The following is a 22018-nucleotide window of genomic DNA, read 5'->3' as shown; positions in this document are numbered from 1 at the left end:
GTTTTCAGACGTGTCCAAAGATTGACTTCTCCCCACCTCACAAAAGAACTTTTTCCTCTCGGATGATTTATAATCTTACTGGGCATGATGTGGAAACATACCTTCTAGCAACTGCCAAGGATTTCCTCCAGAAAAGGTCGAGCATACAATTATTTCTTCTCTTTCTCTTTGTCCTCTGTATCACTGGCCAGTGGCTTCTTATGTGTCTGATTCCCCTTTAGGAAGGCAGCCATTTTATATTCATTTTCATGTTGCTTATTGAGATAGGCACAAGGTGGTTACTTTAAAGTGTGGTGGGACTCCATGCTGGCTGCACTGAGTACTCTGCTAAGGCAGGCGTGCATGTGTCTTAAAACATATACATAACTACTGAAAGGTGCAGCTGTAATGGGCACCCTTCCCCCTTTACTCTGATGGATTTTGAAGAAAAGCCTTTGTCCAATATAGAAACTTAAGGAAAGAAATCTGGCAGAATACCCAGTTAAGCAAGACTTCTACAGAGATTGTGCACCTAAATGATCATTCAACACAGAATCTAAGTGGGTGCTTCATTTCAAATGTGTGCTTCAGTCCATTGAAGTTAAGATTAAGTACATGTTTAAGCCGCTTTGCTAAATCAGTGCCTTATGCTATCCGGCGCTGTTTAGCACCGGGTTTGTGTGTGTAAAGTGCTAAAGTGCAAAATTAAATGTTAAATTAATTAAGGGAAAACCTACTCTCCATACTGATTGAAAGGGAACTGTTCACCTTCCATGCAAATCTTCCACAAATGTGGAATTGTACCACTAAAGAGGGTAGAAAAATAGCATGACTCTGCAGCAACCAAAATGCATTTCAGAATCGTGTCTGTCGACACAGATCAGGACTTAGCTGAATTGTTGTCTTTTTACTTTCTTTTCAAAAGTAAAGGCTCCTGCAGCAGTGTTAACTGGGCCACACTACAAACACTGGCCCAAATCCTGTTCTCACCTGCACCTGTGTGCAGGGCCGCCCAGAGGATTCAGGGGGGCCTGGGGCAAAGTGGGGGAGCAGACATAAAAAAAGGCACCACCCGCTGTGGAGCTTGTATTCACCGGGCGGCGCTCCGAGTCTGCGGAAGTGGCGGGTCCTTCACTCGCTCCATGTCTTCGGGAGCAGTGAAGGACGCGCCGCCGAAGACCCGGACCGCCGCCGGGTGAGTAGCCAGGGAAAGGATTCTCGGCCAGGGCTCGCGGGGTCCCTGTGGGGCCTGGGGCAAATTGCCCCACTTGCCCCCCCCCCTCCCCGGGCGGCCCTGCCTGTGTGAATCCAGGGTGAGGCCTGTGATGATCATTCATTGTACAGTGCCTGTAGGCCCCACGAGAAATTGACGCACCTCCAGTGACTTCAGCGGAACTAATGCCGTTCACACCTGCCAAGGATCTAGCCCGGGATCTTTCCAATGACAATAATGCATTTTGCTGTATTGTTTACCATGCAGATATGGCGGCTGGAGCTTTGGGTTGCCTTTGACTACTGACCTCAAGTTTGATATACACCCAGTGCCTGCAGACAGAACACTAACTAAGGTAATGAATGCCTCCTGCTGCAATGCAGGAGTGCCGAGTGGGTAGGCGCCTGAAACGTCCATTGCTAAATGAAGGTGAAGCAAGATTAATGTCCTTGTGTGTTTTAGGGGCATTACTGAGTAAGCACAGAACTCCTCTAGATTACCATTAACACAAAGGAAATTCAATGAAAGAGAATGAAGGAGGGAAAAAGAAATTGAAGGAGCTGGATTCACCTCCACTGGTGAAGGGAGAGACACTGTGCCCCTCAGCTCCCCCTAACTCTGTTACTCTTGCTGCATCCATGACCTGCACCACCCAGAGCCCAGTTCTTCACTTCCACAGGCCCTGACTCTCCCCAGCCACTGCGGCTTTGCTCCAGTAACGACTCACCTAGCCTAGCCTCCCCAGGACTCCTGTCCTCTCCTCCCGCCTCTCCCCCATTCCCTCACTCTGCATCGTCTCCGCCAGGGCACCTCTGCGGCACAGTAGGTGCACCCAGGGGATCCAGAATGACAGCAAGAGTGCCCTCGAGCGGGGTCTTTCAGTGCTGCTCAAGCCATTATATCCTGCCATCTAGCAGTGCCAGTCAGGCACCGTGATTCAGTTCTAGACTGCTCACACACCATGGTATGAGGGCGAGCTGGGGTTTCTCCTCCCAGTAACAAAAGCAGTCCCTGGGCTTTGCCCAGGAAACCCTCTTCTCCCCTCAGCTCTACCCTGGTCATCGATCAAACTCCTGTGCAGACTTTCCATGCCTCATATTAAAAAGCCTTGTTTGGCCTTCACTTGAACTGCTCTGGGCAGTTTGCCCCATAGTGTGCTAGTGCGCTGGCATTACAAATGCAACTGTGTTAGTCCTTTTAAATCAACTGTTGCTGCAGATAACGAATGACCTGCCTCCTAGAATACTACCTAGCAGAGTGCCAGATGCGTCTCTCTTAAGCGCATCAGTGAGCTCACATGAGTAGACCCATAGACTCCTCGCTGGGTGAGGAACTGCTCACCAGTGTCAGTAAAGGGGGCACAATCTGAGCAGTAGTGTAGAGTCATTTGTACTTAGTCATGGGGCTGCTTGTTTTTTAATGTAGCAAGACAGAGAAGACCAACTGAATATTGGGCTATTTCAAGAAATACGGTAATCTTTTCTGGATTGCATGCAGGTGGTAAATCCATCCCGACATCGGCAGCTTGCATAGGCCAATGAACTAAAAATTGTCTCAGTTTCCTTCCCTTATTTTGCTTGTCCCTGTCTTCTCTTTTCTCCATCTTCCCTCTCTTAGTCATTATGGGTGTTACTAGTTGTATTCTTTCCTACCTACCCGTGAGGGGCAAAGCCATGCTAACAACACCATCTGCCCTTTGATGGACCCTCACTGCAGCCGGCTTGTTTCTTTAGTGCACTCAGATTTACCCATTGTGCTTCCTCATCTCTGTAAAAACGTTGTAACGAGTATAAATCGGCATAAAAAAATCCATGGTTGGACTCTGAAATAAAAGAAGCACAGTATGAGAACTGTCAAGATCCGGTAAATTCATATACATCCTCGTAGCCACGACAGTGTTCCTTCAAGCGCAGTTCTGCTTTGAGATGTGGCTTCATAAAAAATGGAATTGTGCGGTTTCATAGAGTTCATTGTCTCAGTAACTTTCAGAGCAAACCGCTCAGCTTGCAGGTAAAAAGATGCTTTTATCTAACCACCAGCCCATCAGCGTCAGCCAGCAATCTGAGAGTTAGTGCTGTTTGTTGTTATTCGTCTTGCGGTAACACTTCGAGACCCCAGTCCGGTATTGGAATCTCATTGGCCTGGGCAAAGACTCCCAAAGAGTTTACAATCTAAGTGTAAGATGAGACAACCCAGGCTGGGTCATTCATCATCCCCAGAAGCCCCAATTCAGCTGTAGATCAAGTGCAGTTGAGATGTACAATGATCTTAGAGGTTTGTACTGCTGTTTATCACCGGGATATCTGGGCGCCTTCCATGTAAAATCAACAGCAAAGTCCTTAGTGGACTTCATGGAGTCTCTGGCATGTCTCATAAAAACTCTGCTTGGGGTAAAGGTGGTGGGTTTGTTATGTTTGGTTGTTTTTTTGTAGGGTTTTAGGAGTAGAAAGGGGCACCATCTCTAGGTAAAGACTCTGCAGTTGGAATGTTGACCGCCATCCTGCACCGAGCCCTCCATAGATGGACACCTGAAGTTGTTGTGGGTCTGTGCAGAGCTCACTGTAGGATCTGGGTCCTTGTTAACAGTTCTGGTGATAGGGCACAAGCCAGCTCCCTTTTCCCATAGCAGTATTGGCTCTGCAGGGCTAATGGGAGTAAAAAAAACATACATGTGTCGCTAACATAAGCAGATAGAAAGTGTAGTACACAAAGTGTATATTCCATATTCCGTTCTCCCTTCAGTTCCTCTGAATTTATACCAGTGTAATTGAGAGCAGAATTTATCACAGCGGGCACAGTTGTTAAATAACAAGGTGCTGTTTTCACAATGTTTTCTACCCTGGAACAATTAGGTGCCCAGTGGGCACTTCACTTAAATAGGCCTCTTTGCAAATACCAGCCACTGACATTACTGAAAAGCAAAAGCACCGACTGTGGAAAAGCAAAGTGTCAGTATTCTTAATGCCCCAGGCACCATTAACATAAAACATTAGCAACTGGCATGTCTTTCGGATCTATCTGAAGGCAACTGGACTAGATCTTATAGAAGTCAATGGAACTAGTCATATGCTTAGGTGCATTGTAGGATCCTGGCTAATGCACTCAGAATCTTGCATGATTGAGTCGCTGGCCCGTAATTTGTAGATGGCCCAGCTTTAGCAAATGTTTTTACTGCTACTGTTTTTAGTATGAGTTACGGATGCATTCATTTGTCCAAATGGAAGAAATCGCTGTTCTTGGTAATGACTTTCTGCCTGTTTTTGTTTCCCAATCGAGTACAGGTGTGGTATAATCCAGAGGGGTATCACAGCCTTCCAGCCTACCTCAACAGCCTCAACAACTTCATTCTTAGAGCGAACATGCCGAAAAACGAGTCTTCCAAATACGGTAGGTGCTAACCAATCCTGGACGCTGCTCATGCTGCCCCATGTGAAGGGGGCCCACTTCTCTATCTGTAGAGAGAAGACTATAATGGGTGGGCCAGATTCACTCCTGGTGTAAAATGGAGCTGTGTCAATTTAAACTAGAAGGAAATTTATACCCTGGATGAAATTTTGGCCCCACTAAAGTCAGTGGTGAAACGTCCATTGACTTCAGTGGGGCCATGTCTGCTAATGTTGATTCAATTCAATTTCCTTTAAAGTGTGTCAATATTTCACATGTCTATTTCTAGGAACAGGGTAAAACCTTAAAAATAGGCTTTTCTTCTCCCATAAGCAGCAAGGCCTTCTGCCTAGTATTGACTTCCACCTCAGCATCGAGATGGCTGACTGTAAAGATGTGACATTTCTATGCAAAGAAAGGCTACTTTAGATTGCTTCCAGTGGTGTGTTAGATTTAATGTTTTTCTCCCACTGAGCTGTCCGTTGTTGGCCTTGTGGTAATTAAAGCATTTTATTTTACGGGTGTATACACTGGAGGGAGGGATACAAAAATATTCTCACACACCTCACAAATCTGAAGTAGTTTGTCTGCATCGTGTGGTATATACCGAATGCAGGGCGGTGAAGTGGAGTGTAAAGATTTATCAGCATTCATTTGGAATGATCTGCTTAGCTTTGCCTCACTGATGTCATGCAGCATCCCAAATTCATGCTGATAAACCTTCATACTCTACTCCACTGTTTGTTCCATCCATATTACGTGTATAATACAGGCATACTGGTGTTTGCCTGTGGCCAGGTCTACACTACAGACTTCTCCTGGCATACTCTGTATAACTCTCATAGTCAACAAAGAGGTGTTTTTACCAGTGTATAGCTTGTTCCACTCATGGGGCGGGGCTTTACTACTTTGGTCAAAGTGCCGATTTGTCGAGATAGCTATATCCACAGTAGGAGCTATATCCACAGCATAGCATAACCATATTGCTATACCAGTAAAACATGCCTAGTGTCAATACAGCCTGTATCTATAGATTGAGAGAGTAGAAAGTCTTATATTCGATTATAGGGCCTGACAAGAGTTCAGAACTCACCTATCAAGTGACTTGCTTCAGCAAACACCGTCCGTTCTGCCACATTCTAGTCTCTCCTGACCTCTCTCATGTCAGATGGCTTGTGTTCCTGCTGAAGGATCACACTCAGGGGAAACTGTCTGGAAGGTCATTTTGCTTGTCAACATAAAGCTCTTTATTTATGGATGCATTAAAAGGTAAATCCAACAGAGAAGGAAGGCCTGTTTGAAGCTCTAGGCCTCCTTGACAATAATTAAAAACATGACTACTATTATAATGATGTATTATGTGTATTAGCACAGCTCATAGGAGCCAGAGACTAGGGCCCCATTGTGCTAGGTGCTGTACAAATGCAGCACAAAAAGATGGCCTCGTCCCCAAGGGGCTTACACTCTAATATAATCCTAAGTAGAAAGGCAAAACATCTGCTCAGTTTTCTTTCCCCATCACCACATAATAATCACCAGCCAGCTTTCACATGGCCAACTCCCTCAGCACTCATCTTCTCGCCAAGCAAAACCAACTCCCCGGCCCACAGCCACCTCCGCCATACCTGAAACACCCGCCCTCTCGGGTCAGCGGGGCCCAGCTATTTCACACTCAGTGTGGGAGCAAATCCCCAAGTGGGAAGGGCCTAGCTGGCAGCCCCCTTTTTTAAATACAGATGGGCTCCAGCTCCTCTCTGCTGCAGCAGTATGGCACAGAGCCACGGGCCATCTCCCCAGCAGGACGGTCCCAGACCAACTTAGCCCTTAGCCCTGGTCTACACTGGGGGGGGGGGAGGGATCAACATAAGATACGCAACTTCAGCTACGAGAATAGCGTAGCTGAAGTCAATGTATTTAGGTCGACTTACTGCGCCATCTTCACGGCGCTGAGTCGACTGCTGCCACTCCCCCGTCGACTCCACTTGCGCCTCTCGTGGCGGTGGAGTACCGGAGTCGACGAGAGAGTGCTCGGGGATCGATTTATCGCGTCTAGTCTAGACGTGATAAATCGACCCCTGATAGATTGATCGTTACCCACCGATCCGGCGGGTAGTGTAGACCTGCCCTTAGTTGTCAAGGGGTTCATCCTGGCCATGGAGAGAGAGTGCGGTGATATGCTGGGGAAGATTCTCCTCCCCAATCATCAGTGAGCTACTCAAGCTGAGCTGAGTATTCCACCAGCAGTGCTTACTCATCAAGCTTATCCAAAATACAGAGTGGCCCATGCCATGAGTGGGAATGGGCAGACACAGTCAGAGGGTCCCCCACAAATGTACCTTTCAACATGCCAAGGCCCCAGCGTGGGACATGGGGTGAGACCCCCAAATGAGGGACACACAACTTGTTTGAGCAGGAAACCCAAAGTGCTGCAGGATCTGTCCCTTTAACATGAACAAATATCTGCCACCCCAGCGTCACCATTCTTTATTTCTAGTTTATATAATTTTCAGCACTAAAAGTAAGGGCATGCCGAATTTATGTGGAAAACAGGTAACTCTGGGACTAAAATGAGTGACATCCTTCAAAATGAAGGACAGTTGAGACATATTTCCCAAACTGGTCTTCTGCTTGGGGAGCCATTTTATTCTAATCTGTCCCCGAGCTTTCTGGAGATGGCCTTTTATGTTTGTTAGAGCAGGTCAAAACTCAAAATGTCCGTTTCAGGGGAAATTCTAACACTGTGAAATTTGTTTTCATTCTGGATTATAATGAAACCCAAAAAAATTTCCTGTGAGATGAACTTTTCCAACAAAAATTTTGAAAAAAAAAATGAGTATCAGGCCAATTGAATTACTTTGTTCTGATTTTGACTTTTTTATTTTAAATTATGTTAAAATGTATAATGTAAAATAAACTGTAAAACAAAAAGTCACTTTGAAATGAAAAAATCGAAACCTTCCCTTCTGGAAAGTTCGAGCTTTGTTTCAGCCTTTTCCCCCTTGAAACAAAATTTCAATGAGATTGACACATTCCCATGGAAAGTTTCGAGTTTGACAAAATGGCATTTTCTGATGGAAATATGTTCTGTTGGAATTTATTTGAACAGCTCTAACATTTTCACTGCATCTAGCCAGTTCTGGGTGTCCTTGGAAACAAATGAATGATAACAAATGACCAGATTGATAATTCCCAGGTCCCTCTAAGGAATCTGTACTCAGTATAGGGAAAATAAATGAATTGATGAGTGAAGCTTAACAAGACTTGTGTAAACTGGTCTGAAGTACAACTGAAGAGACCCTTCTCTGCAGTAGTTTACTGGCGACCGAAAGCCATTTGTTGCTGTGACAAATAAATGACAGTTTAAGAACCATTGAAATGGCCAGATAAAAGCACACTCATTTCAGCAATTTGAAAGAGGTGCCAATCCTGCTTTTGAGGTTTGACTTAAACTTCATATATTTAAAAAAAGAAACACACAAAAGGAGCTTTTTGCCCTGTCACCAAGCAAATCATAATAGCTTTCGACTTATGTATACTGGGCTTCCTTCTCTCCATCCCCCCGAAAAAAGAAGTATTGAAATGGAAATTTTGACTTCTAGCCTAAGCTGCAGTGAAGGAAAAATGGCTTTATTCTGCAGCATTAACAGATTAGTCAGACTGGATCACCTTTATTTTTTACAGAAGGAAAACATTTTCTAGTTGTTTGTACATCGTTATTAGCAACTGGAGATTTTCATTGTATCCCGCAAGAAAAATATTGCTCTCGAATGACACCTCTTTTGTTTTTCTTAAAATGAACCACAGACCAAATCGCACCGTTTCATGTGTTTCAATGATACAGACTGAATATAGCACATAAAACGGAGGCCAGCATCTTTATACAGCATTATAAATTTAGGCACCGAATTGGAAGGCGCCTGATTTTCAGAGATATTGAGGGTTTTAAGGTCAGGCTTGACGAAGCCCTGGCTGGGATGATTTAGTTGGGGATTGGTCCTGCTTTGAGCAGGGGGTTGGACTAGATGACCTCCTGAGGTCCCTTCCAACCCTGATATTCTATGATTCTATGGTTCTACTCTCACCTCCCTTTGAATTTAACAGCAACTGTGGGGTTTTTTCCAGCACACTCTGAGAATCAGGCCACTTAGGTGCCTAAATATGGATTTAGTTGCATAATTTTAGGCATTTAAAATTTGAAAATTTTAGCCTAGCCTCTTCCAGGTCCAAAAAATCATGGAAGCTGGTCCCCTCTTCCATAGAACTTCACTGAAGCTTAGAACTGATCCACTGGGCTTCAGTAGAGTCCCTCTTTGTATTGTATTATGCTGCAGAAGTCTAGAGAAAATAAGCCATAATGAGACTCATAAAAATCCATCCCCATAAAATAGTATTCGCTAGGGGCTGATGCCACAGATGGCTCATCAAGGGCACAGCTCCCACCCTAGGGCATGGAGGCTGTAGAATGTGTAAAGCGGCATCCTGCAGCTATGCGGAGTCCTCTTTGCCTTGGCAACCGAAAGCAGCTTCCACCACTGCACGGCCTAAGATGCTCATTATTTCCATGGAAATAATGGCCTGTCTGCATGGCCATTGACACCAGTACGAAGTGAGTGTTAAATGCTGCCAAATGGGAGGGAAACGTTTTGCACCAGTTTTGCTCTTACTGTACGCAGGTGTAAATGACAACTCGGGGTGCAAAGCAGTGGAGAATCAGGCCTGGAGTCTTATTATGACTGGATCAGGCCTCTGAAGACATTGCTGTGACAATCACAAATGTTGCTGATTCTTTTGTGGGTTTTGTACAAATATGTTTGCTCGAAATCAGTAATCATGAAAACAAGTAATTGTACGTGTTATGGAGAAACAGAGAGGAGAATTCTTGGTCATTTTTCTTCTTCATACAATTTTTTTTTAAAATGTGACTACCTCTGGCATGAATCTGAGCATGATTTGGCCAAGAAATAACCTTTGCATGAACTCCACAGCTCTTATAAAAACATGTCAATTAACTTTTCATTCCCAGCATCAGTGTTTCTAATCTATTTACAGGGCTCCCCCAAGTGGCTAATGTAACATGTGACAAACGTTTTTCTCCCAGAGGAACTCGACATTCTTCTCTCAAAACAGGCTATTAACACGCAGATATTGATCTGCAATAATACAGGGCCTATTCTGATTTATGCCAAAACACCTTTACAGCACTCTGCTAGTGTAAAAGGAGTCTTAGTATAAGTGAGAATAATGGCCATAGACTCTTTGGTAAGGTTATAGGTTCTAATCCATTTATGATTGTCCTTGCACTCCTGGAATATTTTTTATCTCAGTGGAGTGGATAAATAGATTCTCATTGCTTCTAAACCGAGCAAAAGCCCTTCATATGTGATATAGCCCATATCCAGGGCTAGATGCTGGCTTTGGAAGGGAAGTGTTTAAACCAAACATTTTGGCAGATCTGGTAAGAGAATTCCTGCCTGCCACCCTCTGACATTTAATTGTCACGGACCTCATTTTGTGAATCTGATTGGGAAATACCTGAGTTTCACACAGGACTGAAACCAATAGTCAGACTAATATCTGTAGGCTGGCTGTTTCTTTTGCTCCAGGTGCTTCTTTCTAGCTTCACAAGCCAGAACTGTTACGTTTACATTTTCTCATCAGAAAATATACTGATTGCCTTCCTAACCACAAACAGTGTTATCTGAAGCTTATTCCGGTGTCTGCTGAAAGGCTGGAGACCCAGTGGAGAATGTGAAAGATGATTCCACACTGAGTTATCCAAGATAATACTTATCAAATATGGGGCAGCTCATCAAAAATGAGCAAAAGTATGTCATAGAATTACAAGAGCTGCCTATCACTATAGTACATACTTAGTGATAGTGGTACTAATAGGGAGAGGGCTGTTCTAGTGATCACCTGACTTGTAACAGGTGAGTTAAAATCCTGACTCTGATACCAACTCCTGTGGTGGCCTTGGCGTGTCACTCGACCTCTCTGCCCTTGTCTTCCCCTAGTTTGAAATGGGGATAATGCTGACTTACAGTGTACAGTACCACACTAGTATCAGAGCGGTAGCCGTGTTAGTCTGGATGTGTAAAAAGCGACAAAGAGTCCTGTGGCACCTTATAGACTAACAGACATATTGGAACATAAGCTTTCGTAGGTGAATACCCCGTCTGACGAAGTGGGCATTCACCCACGAAAGCTTATGCTCCAATACGTCTGTTAGTCTATAAGGTGCCACAGGACTCAGTACCACACTAGAGTGTACTGAGGCTTAATTAATGGTAGCAAGGACCCTTGGTTTGACTGAGTGCTCTTGGAAATCACTGGGTCAGGCCCAGAGTTATGCTTTTGCAGTTCTCAGCTGAGGACTTCAAGTCGGAATGGGGCCACTGGAAAAGGACTATTAAATAACTCTTTGTACCAACATAGGATGGTGTTCTTTGCAGGGACAAAGATGGGTGAGCGCTATCCACCTGCTACAGATGGGGAAACCGAGGCACACAGACATTAGGGCCAGGATTTTAAAATGTGGCCTCTGAATGCTTCAGCATTGGGCCACCCAACTTAAAACACATGGGCCCTGATTCAGCAAGGTATTTAAGTATGTACCTAACTTTAAGTAGGTGAGTAGCCCTACTGAAATCAAAGGGACTATTCCCATGGCTAAAGGCATGTGCTTGGGTTTCTTGCTGAATTTGGACCGCAGGGCTTGATTTTTCAGGGCTGCTGCGCATCCACAGCTCCCATTAACTGCAGCTCTAGGCACTGAACACTCCTGCAAATTAGGCCCTGCAAGAGCCACTCAAAAAAAGTTGATGGCAATTGTGAAAATTCAAGGTCACACCTTGAATCAGGGGGAGAGTGAGAGCAGAACCCAGCCCCCCTGATTCCCTCCCGTAACCAATAGCGGCATTACTTCCAGCCTCCGTGCCTAATGAGGAACTTAGTCATACATGTTACAAACTACTTCTCTTCTTTTTGTAGGTATTTCCGTTGTGAGTCATCCCTACCCCGGAGGACAGAGTAAAGAACAAGTCATGTAAGAGGTTTAATTTGGCTGGTACTTGCTGCTCTGATTCATTTAGTGGCAATAGAAGCAAAACAGCTACGTGGAAATCATGAAACACCTACATTGATCAATAACTTTTTTTGAGCAATCAAATTGCTCTTTTCACAAAAGCGAACTGTCTCCCCTGTATCTACAGAGCTATTGATTTCCCTTTGAGTTTCTTCCCAGAATCCCTGATAAATGTGGGGACATTATAGATACTGCATCAATTTTGGAGCACAGCCCTAACAATGACAATACATATTTTTCTTTCTGTCTTTCCAAACAATCTGCTGTCACAGTCCCCACCCTGCAAAGCCTTTCTGCCAGTCATAGTGCTTACTACCCTGAACCGTCTCTACAACCACTAGGGAATATTGGCAGGATCAGGCCCTTGGTTTTTTTAAGCTATGAATATTGTCTTCTAAATCAGGGCGATCAAACATTGACTCTGTCTTTCTTCCCCTTGTCTCCTCAGGCTCAGTAGCTTGCTTGATATCCTAGTCTCAATGTCTGTCCTGATTGGCTACTCCATCACAACAGCCAGCTTTGTGCTTTATGTGGTAAAAGAACATCAAACCAAAGCTAAGCAACTGCAGCATATTTCAGGCATCAGTGTGACGAGCTATTGGGTGACTAACTTCATCTACGACCTGGTAAATGACTTAACTTTTATGCACAGAGAACAGGACTCCAGAGTGAAAAATCCCCACTTCTGTATTTAAAGTTCGTTATCTAGACTTATTAATATCATCACTACCACAGGAGCTAGGTTATCGTTCTCAAAAGCATTGCTGATTATTAATTGTGAACCATAACACTGGGGTATGTATAAAACTCAGCAGATTTATAAGAGATCAACATGGCAAAGACCAAAACTTGGGTTAGTTTTTAACATGTAGATGCCAAATTGCCTTTGAAGTTAGATTGCAGAGGTGGAGTTGTTGTGGTCATCCAGGATTTATACATCTGGGTAAGGCTTATGGACCTGATCCTGCAGCTCCTAGTCCCATGAGTAAGGGCTGCAGGATATGACCCTATCTTCAGAACTCTACTGCAGATGGTAGATAATTTTGGAACCTTCAGAATACAAGATCCTACATTTGTAAACATCTCTTGGCTGAGATTTGAGAGATTGGAAAAGGCCAACTGGTGGGTTAAGTAATATAATATAGAAAGGTTTCCAAACTCCTAATGTCAAAGAAAGTTACCTTCTGTTACTGTTAGTCAGGTCAGGAGTGATGTGCTGTATATATCTAGACTTATCTGCCTCAAAAGGATCCCACACTTTTTTACGTCTTTTGAAAAGGTCCCTTTCAGGATTCCATAGTCCCCTTTGTCTTTGTTTTATGGTTTTTCAGCCATTATGGTGCTCAGCGGTCACATTTTCAAGGTTTTCTCCTCAACCATAAGGACCTAGGAACTTACTTAAATAAAAAAAAAGCTGATTCCAAGCATTGCAAGGCTCATGACAAAATCATGACGACTGACAGCGCTGAAGATAATCTCAGTGGAGTGGCAATGAAACAGAACATTTTCACCCAGTAGATGATTCCCCAGCTCATCCGAGCTGAGGTTTATCTGACAGCAGAATTTACTTTCTCTTTTGTATTATTAAGGATTTCCCCCCACAAGTTTGTTTGGCTTGAAATTTAACTGATTCGTATTTTGGGTCATCATGATGTCAGAATTCTGGCATCCACTGTAAATGTTATCCTTTTCATACAGCTTCTCGTCCCACCCCCATACACTAACTCAGACTGGTGCCTCAGTCAGTTTCACATAGCTTGTGGCAGAAACTGTGCAGCGGAGTTTTTAGGCCTTGTCTACAGGGCGAGTCTTTTTTGTTTGTTTGTTTGTTTGTTTGTATTTTAGCTACTGGCACGGTTGCCCTGGTAGTTAGGGTGCTAGCCAGAGACTTGGGAAACCTGGCTTCAATGCTCCCCTCTGCCACAGACTGTGTGACCTGGCGCAAGGAAGCCTCTCTGGGTATGTCTACATGGCAGCTGGGGAGACAGTGTGGAGCTAGCATGCTAAAAATAGCAGTGTGGATGTTGCTGCTTGGGCTAACCACCCAACCTCAAGGCTGGGAGGGCTTAAGCTTGGGTGGCCAGGCTGAGTGTCTGCTGGAGCTGCAATGTGCCTGCTCACAGCCATTTTTAGCATGCTATCTTGAGCCCTGTCTACCTGGCCTGGGAGGTTCCTGCCCAGCTGCCGTGTAGCCATACACTCCGTGCCTCAGTTTCCCCTCTTCAAAATGGCAATAATAGCACTGCCTTGCCTCACAGGGGTGTGGTAAGGGTACATTAATGACTGTGGGGCACTCAGGTATCATGGTGGGGGGGGGCATATGAGGCACCTATGACCTGGCTCTTAGCGTAGACACTCTTTACGGCAGTGCAGCTTGAATAGTGCAGGTGCAGCTTACCTTGGCTTGCAAGCTGCATCAGCAGTGCAAATTGTGCCGTGCTGATGTCAGTGTACCTACATTAGCAGTTTGCAATGCAGCTACACTGCTGGCTAAATCCCAGTGGCGGCAAAGCCATAACATTGGATTAACTTCACATGAACCGCTGGGAGCAGGAGCCATCTTTTGGTTCTGTGTTTGTACAGCCCCTAGCACAAGGGGGTCCTGGCCCATGACTAGGGTTGCAGGGCACCACTGGAATAGGAATAATAACAACAGGCCCCCTAGGGCCAAATGTTCAGAACTACCTGCCTAAGCCTGCTCATGGATTTGAGCAGTGGAACAAGCAGCTCCTGGTTGTGAGTGCAAACGAGGGATTTGAACACACCAGAAACATGGCCAGGTTTGAAGACTTGGCGCTGAGTCACTGGTCGTACACCTGTGACTGTGACTCTGGCCTGCCTCTGCTTTCATGCTCCAGGTTCTCAGGTTGGTGCTGGAGATTTTTAAATGAGCCTATTGAAATAGCCCTGGTGTTCTAACTGCAATCACTATTCAGCAGGCTGAAACTAATCCAGAGCTCTCAGCAACCGGATATTTCTCAGTGAACGCCTACCAGCAAATTCTCTGAAATCCCAAAGTCGGGGAAAAGAGGAACCGCTTGGGGAAGCTACTGTGTAGATCCCTGGCTTGACAGAGTATTGTAAACAGCAGAATGTGATTCTATAATAGGAAAGGCACGGGGCATTTCTCATTCACATCTAGGCCCTTTCATGCCCACGCTTCCTAGGGTTCAAAGCTGGAATGCTCCAGAGAGCCTCACAGAATGTATTCTCCTCTCCCATTGATGGACAGTTTACTGCACCTCTAGGGCAAAATTGAGACCTGGTGTCATTCCCTCCTCCATACAAGCTGCATGTAGCTCTATTAGAGTATTAATTATTCTGACTACGATACACTCTTTAATATCATTTCACAGGTTCTTTTTATGGTCCCGGTTGCCCTCTCAATAGGAGTTATTTCAGCTTTCCAAATACCTGCTTTCTTCAACGATAATAACCTAGTGGCTGTATTTCTTTTGATGATGATGTTCGGGTAAGTGTGTGGCTCAGTTACTTGAATATGACTCCATCGGGGGAGGGAGGGAGGGAGGGAATTTTGCTTAGGATTTGGAGTCCTGACCAAAGCTGTGTGACTCTCCCATCACCTCTCTCTTGGCAGAATTGGAGAGGCTGAACTGACCCCATAATATAGATAGCACTTAATAAATGTTTACTAGTTAGCCTTCAAAAGGCTTGGGAGAGATGAGGCAAGAACTTTTATCCCCATTTTAGACAGGGGCAAACCAAAGGTGGCAGTTTAAGCTGTAAAGATTACAGAGACCCAAGACACCATGGTTGGGGTGAATGATGCATGATTGTCCTTATTTCCTGTTTACACAGACTTTATCTGAACAGCAGCTCTAAATGTTCACAACTAACACCAAAAACCAATATGCTCAAGGTCTCAGACACAGCCTAGATTGTAACTACAGCTGACTGAAACTATTCAAATGTCAAAATATCAGTGACATTCCCAAATTTTCAAAAAAAAATCAGGAAAATTTAGATAAATTTTGCCCTGTTTTTTTCTCAGCAAGCTTGTTTAATTTTTTTAAATTTCAGCCAAAAAATATCAGGATAAAATTCACAAAAACCTTTTTTCAACCAGCTCTCGCTGTAACTCAGCCATTCCTGACTCCCAGTCTGGTTCTCAGGAAGCATTTCTCTGCCGGAGTTAGGATTAAGCAGACAGGCCTGGGGAGATAAGAACCCTGGATGGCTATGAGTCTTTCCTCAAAGTTTTCATTTTTAATTTGAATTGGGTCAGGACTACAAGGTCTTCAAGATCTTGACCTCAGCTAGTGTGGTTGCACAGTTTTCATTTGCCATGAATACGTGTCATCAATGTTTCCCCCAAATTCCACCAGAAAGCTTTGATTTTTTTTCTCTTTCAACTTCCTGAGACACTGAAGTCCAAGTGCAGCCCCCATGTGGAAGGAAGGATGGTCTGGTGGTTAGGGCACTGACCAAGGCTATAGGAGGCCACAATTCAAGTCCCTGGTCCACCACAGACATCCTCTGTGACCTTGGGCGAGTCACTGTGCCTCATCTGTAAAATGGGGATAACTGAGAATAATAATTATTTCTCCCCTGCCTCAGAGCAGTGTTGTGAGGTTAAAGGGTGGTGAAGAGATCTGCTGATGAAAGGCGCTATATGAGAAATAGGCATCATTATTACTATAATGACTATACCCACCTGTGTGTAGCGAGTGAGGCAAAAGTTCCTGAGCTGAATTATTTTATTGCTGGTTTTCACCACTCTTTAAATTATTTTCATATTCTCTCTGCTGTGAATGATCTATAGATACGCAACGTTTTCATGGATGTACTTGCTGGCTGGGATCTTCAAGGAAACAGGAATGGCCTTCATAGTTTATGTCAGCCTCAACTTGTCCTTTAGCATTAATACCATCATTACTCACTCGGTTGTGTTTCTACTTTCCCAAGAAAAGGCTACTGATCAGGTAAGAACTCACTAACACTTTGGCCTTCTCTACATGATGAAGCAGTCCTCAATAATGGAGTGTAAATTCTAGTGCACACTATTGTGTTGCACATTAACTGGCCAGGGTGGATCCTGCTGCTGGCATGCACTGAAAGTTTCCATGTGTACGCTAATGTATCCCATTTTAAACAGTACTACTAATGCACCATGTAGAGAAGCCCTGTGTTAACTCTTAGAAAACTGATTGGTTTCCAAGGGCCTGAATCAAAGGCTACTGAAGTCAGTGGGAGTCTTTCCATTGATCTCAATGGGTTTTGGATCATACCCGTGGACTTCCATTGTTTTTCAAGGTTTTGGGGGAGGTCAAGTAGGGGACATTACTCTAGAAATCTGGTGAGGTTCCCTATGTCCAAACATGGGGCAAGTGAGACTCTTTCTTCTCCATGTAATTTGCCCCACCCCCCACACCGTGGTTAGGAACCAGGAGTGGAGAGAGAAGCAGATGGGAGAAGACATCTGGGAGGGTGGAAACCAGATGCATGTGGGAGAGATCAGGGAATGAATGCAGGCCCACATTTTTGGGAAAGATGGTTGTATTGGGAGTTAAGGTCCTCCAGTGCAAATTACTGAGGCTGAGTACTCAGTGCCCGAAGGGCTACATCATGCCACATTAACCAGCAGATGAGCTTTCTGTCATCTAACTGTGAAATAAGTGCTCTCTACACTGAATTCCTGTCCGTGAAAAGGGAAAAGTGCCTCGAAGGCACTGATATTTCCCTAGAGTGGAGTACTGCTCTTTAATAGACCTGCTTCTCTTGTGCCTTACAGAATCCGTCCTGGCTAAAATGTAAGGTTTGGTTTTGTTTGTTTATTACAAGGACAATTTCTTAATTAAAAAACAAAAAGGAATCCGCCCTCGTCCCATTGACAGGCAATACCTATTTACCAAACCCTTGTCATTGTCTAGCCACATCAGTATGGAGCCAATCTCTTTCCATGCTAATTTATTGCATATCCAATGTGCCGTGTGTAATGTCAGTCGTGTTCAGCAGTCTTCACTGCTCGAGTTAGCTAATAACAATATTATACAATAGCTCTTCACTGCGAGGCTCAGTGCTTGGCTGTTTGTCATGCATTAGCAACTCCCTGGGCCAAACATGTCTCCTTGTCAGTGGGCATGGAGCTGCTTGACCAAGCAGAACCGATGCGCTTGTGCTACAGAAGAAGGATTTGGGTACTACCTGTGTCCCTTTGAGCTTCATGGGGATGCCCTGCAATTCAGCATGCAGCGGGTTGGATCCACAGCTCTGAGGCTCCATGGATGGGGAGCACATCGGCTGCAAGGGTTAGCGCAGCTAGATGGCTACCACAACTTCATGAAGAGCACCAGCCTGCAACCTGCTTACTTAGCTTTCCCTCACCTGGGCATTCCCTGCATCAGCCTCAGAGCACCGTTCTGTCAGCTGCCTGCTACCTGAGCAGTGCAAAGTAGCTGGAATAAGAGCCAAGGATCTGTACCAGGAAGTATGATCACTGGGTGCCATTTCCGAAGCACCTAGGGGAGTTAGGCACCAACTCCCAGTGACTTTCCCACCCTGAATTCCTTGCAATTGTGAAACAAACTGTTTCGGAGCTCTTTGCTGTTGATTTAGCTATGGTGTGAGATACGCCATTAAGCCCAAACAGGCGTCAGTCCCAATGCTGTCCCAAGAATAAAGTCACAATGATCATTAGTGTTTCTCTTCTTTCAGGGCTTGTATGATCTCTCTGAAATCTTGAGGCACGTTTTCCTGATCTCTCCACAATTCTGCTTTGGATATGGCTTGATTGAGCTGTCTCAGCACCAGGCGCTGATGGGCTTCTTAAAAGCCTACGGAGTGGATTACCCTGACAGAACCTTTGAGATGGACAGAATAAGCTCCAAGCTGCTTGGCATGTTTATTCAGGGCACTATATTCTTTGCAATTCGGCTCTTAATGCATGACGGGATGATTCAGAAAGTCTGGTCTAGTATATTAGAGTAAGTAACATCTGTATTCCTACAATGAATGTAGATTAAAACAGAGCTCAGTGCTTTAATCGTTGACATTGTCATCACTATCAATTATTATTATTTTGCATAGCTCCATAAACTTACACAGCACTTTGCAAACCCAGTGTGAGCTCTCTCTGCTGGCAGTTCCCATATCTACCTGTGGTTATAGTGATGACTAATGGAAATGTGTGCGCCTTAATTTTTTGTTGCACCTCCCTCTCTATGGGCATTGGGGGTAATGGCTTACCTGCCCTACTTCTGCATGTGCTGGATAATTCCAGTCCCCGGGAGGGGAGAGGTATTCATTATTGTAATACCTGTGTAGGCCTGTGAGTTCAATTTTAAAGAATGTATCCATTCTGTGTTGGAAAGGCAACTCAAAGGGCTGCCATTTCAGGTGCCACGGGATATTGATGGATTGATCGAAAGAGTGGCTCTGGGGTCAGCAGATCCAGAGCCCCTTCAATGCATTCAGTGGCATCTTGAGCCCAAGCTGATTTGGGTTCACTTCATGCATGAGCTGCCCCCCAAATTCTAATGGTAAAAACTGTCACCAAAACCGAAAGCTGCCATGATGTAGGACCGACACCGAAAGCAATGCATTTGTTGAATACAAGGAAAAGCTTCATAAAGAAAGAACATTTGTTTTTAAGCTTCGTACATGGAATAATAACAGAGAGTTTTAAATTAATATAATGAGAACATATAATAGTATCTCATTTCAATTTTACTGAAAAGACACTAAGTCCTCTGCACACACAGATCCGGAATGTAAAATCATCTGTCTCCTACTCCTTCAGATTCCTGTTCGACAAAGTGCATGGCAGGCCACCGCATCTGTTGGAGGCAGCTGATGAAGACAAAGATGTTCAGGCTGAGAGGGAGCGGGTTGAGTCTGGCCAAGCAGATGTCGACATGGTACAACTCCAGAGCCTCACCAAGATCTACCATCTTCCTCTCAGAAGGATCATGGCAGTCAAAAATGTCAGCATTGGAATCCCAGCAGGAGAGGTAAGCAAGCAGGCTATGGCAGCAGAAGCCTATCCTATAATAAAGGAAACTGAAAATGTCCTCCAAGCCACGTCCTTATTGTCTTCCCAATCCCTGCTTAAGACTCAGGAAGACCATCTGACAGCAACTACGTAAGTGGTGAGCTGAGACTACTACTTATTGGACAATAACTTGCTTTATTGGTACCTCATCCTTCCTTTCTTCCCTCTGGTATTCGTCACCTCCATCTATTGAGTGTCATTGATTATTTGTATTATAGTAAAGTCCAGAGACCCTAATTGGAATCGGAACCCCCTTGTGCTAGGTATAGCTTGGACATAGGGCGACAGATGGTCCTTGCCTCAAAGAGTTTAAATAGACAAGACAAAGGAAGGGTGGGAGGGAAACTATGATAATCTAGAGAGTGAATTCCAGCAGGGACTGTCTTTTTACTGTGTGTTTATACAGCGTCTAGCACAATGGTGTCTTTATCATTGATTGTTTGTTGTCATGGATTTACAGTTACCATTAGAAAGGTAATCATGACTCTTTATTCAGGCTGCATTGGGCTTGGAAAATGGGATGGGCAGCTGGAGAGGCAGTGTGGTCCAATGGATGGGATTAGGAGACCTGGGTTCTGTTCCTGTCTCTGCCACTGGCCTGCTGGGTGATCTTGGGCAAGGCCAGAATTGATGAGATCCCAGTTTGACACCAAGAGCCAGATTTTCAGAAGGGCTTAGCACCCTGGGTAAATGGGAGTTGACTCTTTTTGAAAATCTAGCCTCTGATCTGAGTGGGGAGATTTTCAAAGGCATAAATGGCAGATACACCCTAAATCCCATGGGAAGTCAGTGGGAATTAGACTCTTAACTGCCATTTGTGTATTTGACTCTCTCTCCCTCTATACCTTTGCGTCCTCTCCCATCTGTCTGTGTCTGCAGGACCAGGGCCTATGAATGGTACTAAGTGTCTGTACAGTGTCTATGACTTACTATGGGTCTGTCTACACTGCTGTAGGAGGTATGATTTGAAGCACATGTAGACATATTGAGCTAGCTTTAATCTGGCCAGTGTAGGTACCAGTAACAGTGAAGCTGCAGCAGCATGGGATTGCAAGGGTAAGATGATCAGAATTTGATCCTTCACATGGCCTACGTATGAAAATGCACTTTGCAATAAAAGGAATGATAGTATTAAAGACCCATCCATTATTTCCTACTATGTTAAACAGAGGAGCCTAATACACACTGCAATACACTGCCCCATAAACAACCACCATTATAATATTTATATGCACTTTGACTGTCTGAGCCTTTTCCATAATCTGTTTTGCTCAAGGGCCAGGGGAGGAGAAGTGACAAGTCGCATTGAGCACTCACTGCATAGCAATACTTTAGCATTAAATGCAGCATGCTAAATGTCTCTCTTTCTGTCTCATAAACCAGTGCTTCGGGCTGCTTGGCGTGAACGGCGCTGGAAAGACAACTATCTTTAAAATGCTAACTGGAGACATCGGGGCTACCAGTGGAAGATTGAGAGTCCGGGATCAAACTGGGTATGGAGGATTAGATATCCGGAAGTGATGTATCAACAAGGCTATCTGGAAAACAATTTGTCACTTACCCCGGCTCGGATGGATCAACAAAGCAAATTAAAAAGAGTTAGACTTAATCAAAAGCAGAAAATTCAGTCCTTTAAAAATACTATATTTACTTCCTTGGGTCTTCAGTCTCATTTCACTGACACATTTTTATGCTGGTGCAACTCCGCTGGTGTCAATGGAGTTTCTCCTGGTTTACACCACTGTGAGATCAGAATCTGGCCCTTAGTCATTCAGAGCCTGATTCTGTCACCCTTTCTCTTGTTGAATAATATCCCATTCCACAACTGGTCCCACTGAAATCAGTGGGTCTGATGATGGAGTAAAATGCTACTAGACATGAGTAAGGCTGCGATTCTGTCACAGAGGTCATGGAAAGTCATGGATTCCGTGACTTTCCGCGACCTCCGTAGCTTCCGCAGCTGCAGGGCTGCCCAGGGGCCAGTTGCACTAGCCACTGCTGGAGTGGCCCCAGGACCAGCCGCTCAGGTGGTCCTCGGGGCCAGCCGCACTAGGGTGATCCCCTAGGCAGCTGGCCCCAGGGATCACCCAAGCAGCGGTCCTTCGGGTGACCGGAGCAAAGACCCTGGGGAGCACCAAAGCATCAGTCCTGGGGGCAGCCCCGGGGAGTGCTGGAGCGGCAGCGGTTCCGGGGGGCGGCCAGAGCAGGGCCCAGAGGCTGTCAGGAGAGCGGTCTCTGGGGGCCTGGGAGCAGCAGGCCACGGGGGGCAATCAGCCTCCACGGCTGGAACAGGGGCCCCACAGCGCAGAGATTTAATCATCATGGGTATTTATAGTAAAAGTCATGG

At 44.9% G+C, this 22018-nt stretch overlaps 1 protein-coding gene across 1 annotated transcript in view; it reads left to right on the top strand.

Moving 5' to 3' along the window:
* Window positions 1–22018, top strand: part of ABCA12 (ATP binding cassette subfamily A member 12) — a 139099-nt gene that overhangs the window by 104096 nt on the left and 12985 nt on the right. The window contains exons 38-47 of the mRNA XM_024099735.3: window positions 9–136; window positions 1460–1547; window positions 4474–4579; window positions 11567–11621; window positions 12109–12286; window positions 15017–15132; window positions 16444–16603; window positions 18336–18604; window positions 19420–19630; window positions 21055–21164. Coding sequence (XP_023955503.3) covers window positions 9–136; window positions 1460–1547; window positions 4474–4579; window positions 11567–11621; window positions 12109–12286; window positions 15017–15132; window positions 16444–16603; window positions 18336–18604; window positions 19420–19630; window positions 21055–21164 — 1421 coding nt within the window. The remainder of the gene's footprint in view (window positions 1–8; window positions 137–1459; window positions 1548–4473; window positions 4580–11566; window positions 11622–12108; window positions 12287–15016; window positions 15133–16443; window positions 16604–18335; window positions 18605–19419; window positions 19631–21054; window positions 21165–22018) is intronic.

Source organism: Chrysemys picta, chromosome 11, assembly GCF_011386835.1.
Source record: "Chrysemys picta bellii isolate R12L10 chromosome 11, ASM1138683v2, whole genome shotgun sequence".
Taxonomy (NCBI): Eukaryota; Metazoa; Chordata; order Testudines; family Emydidae; genus Chrysemys; species Chrysemys picta.
Note: the sequence above shows the minus strand (reverse complement) of the source record. Positions and strands in the feature narration are given on the sequence as shown.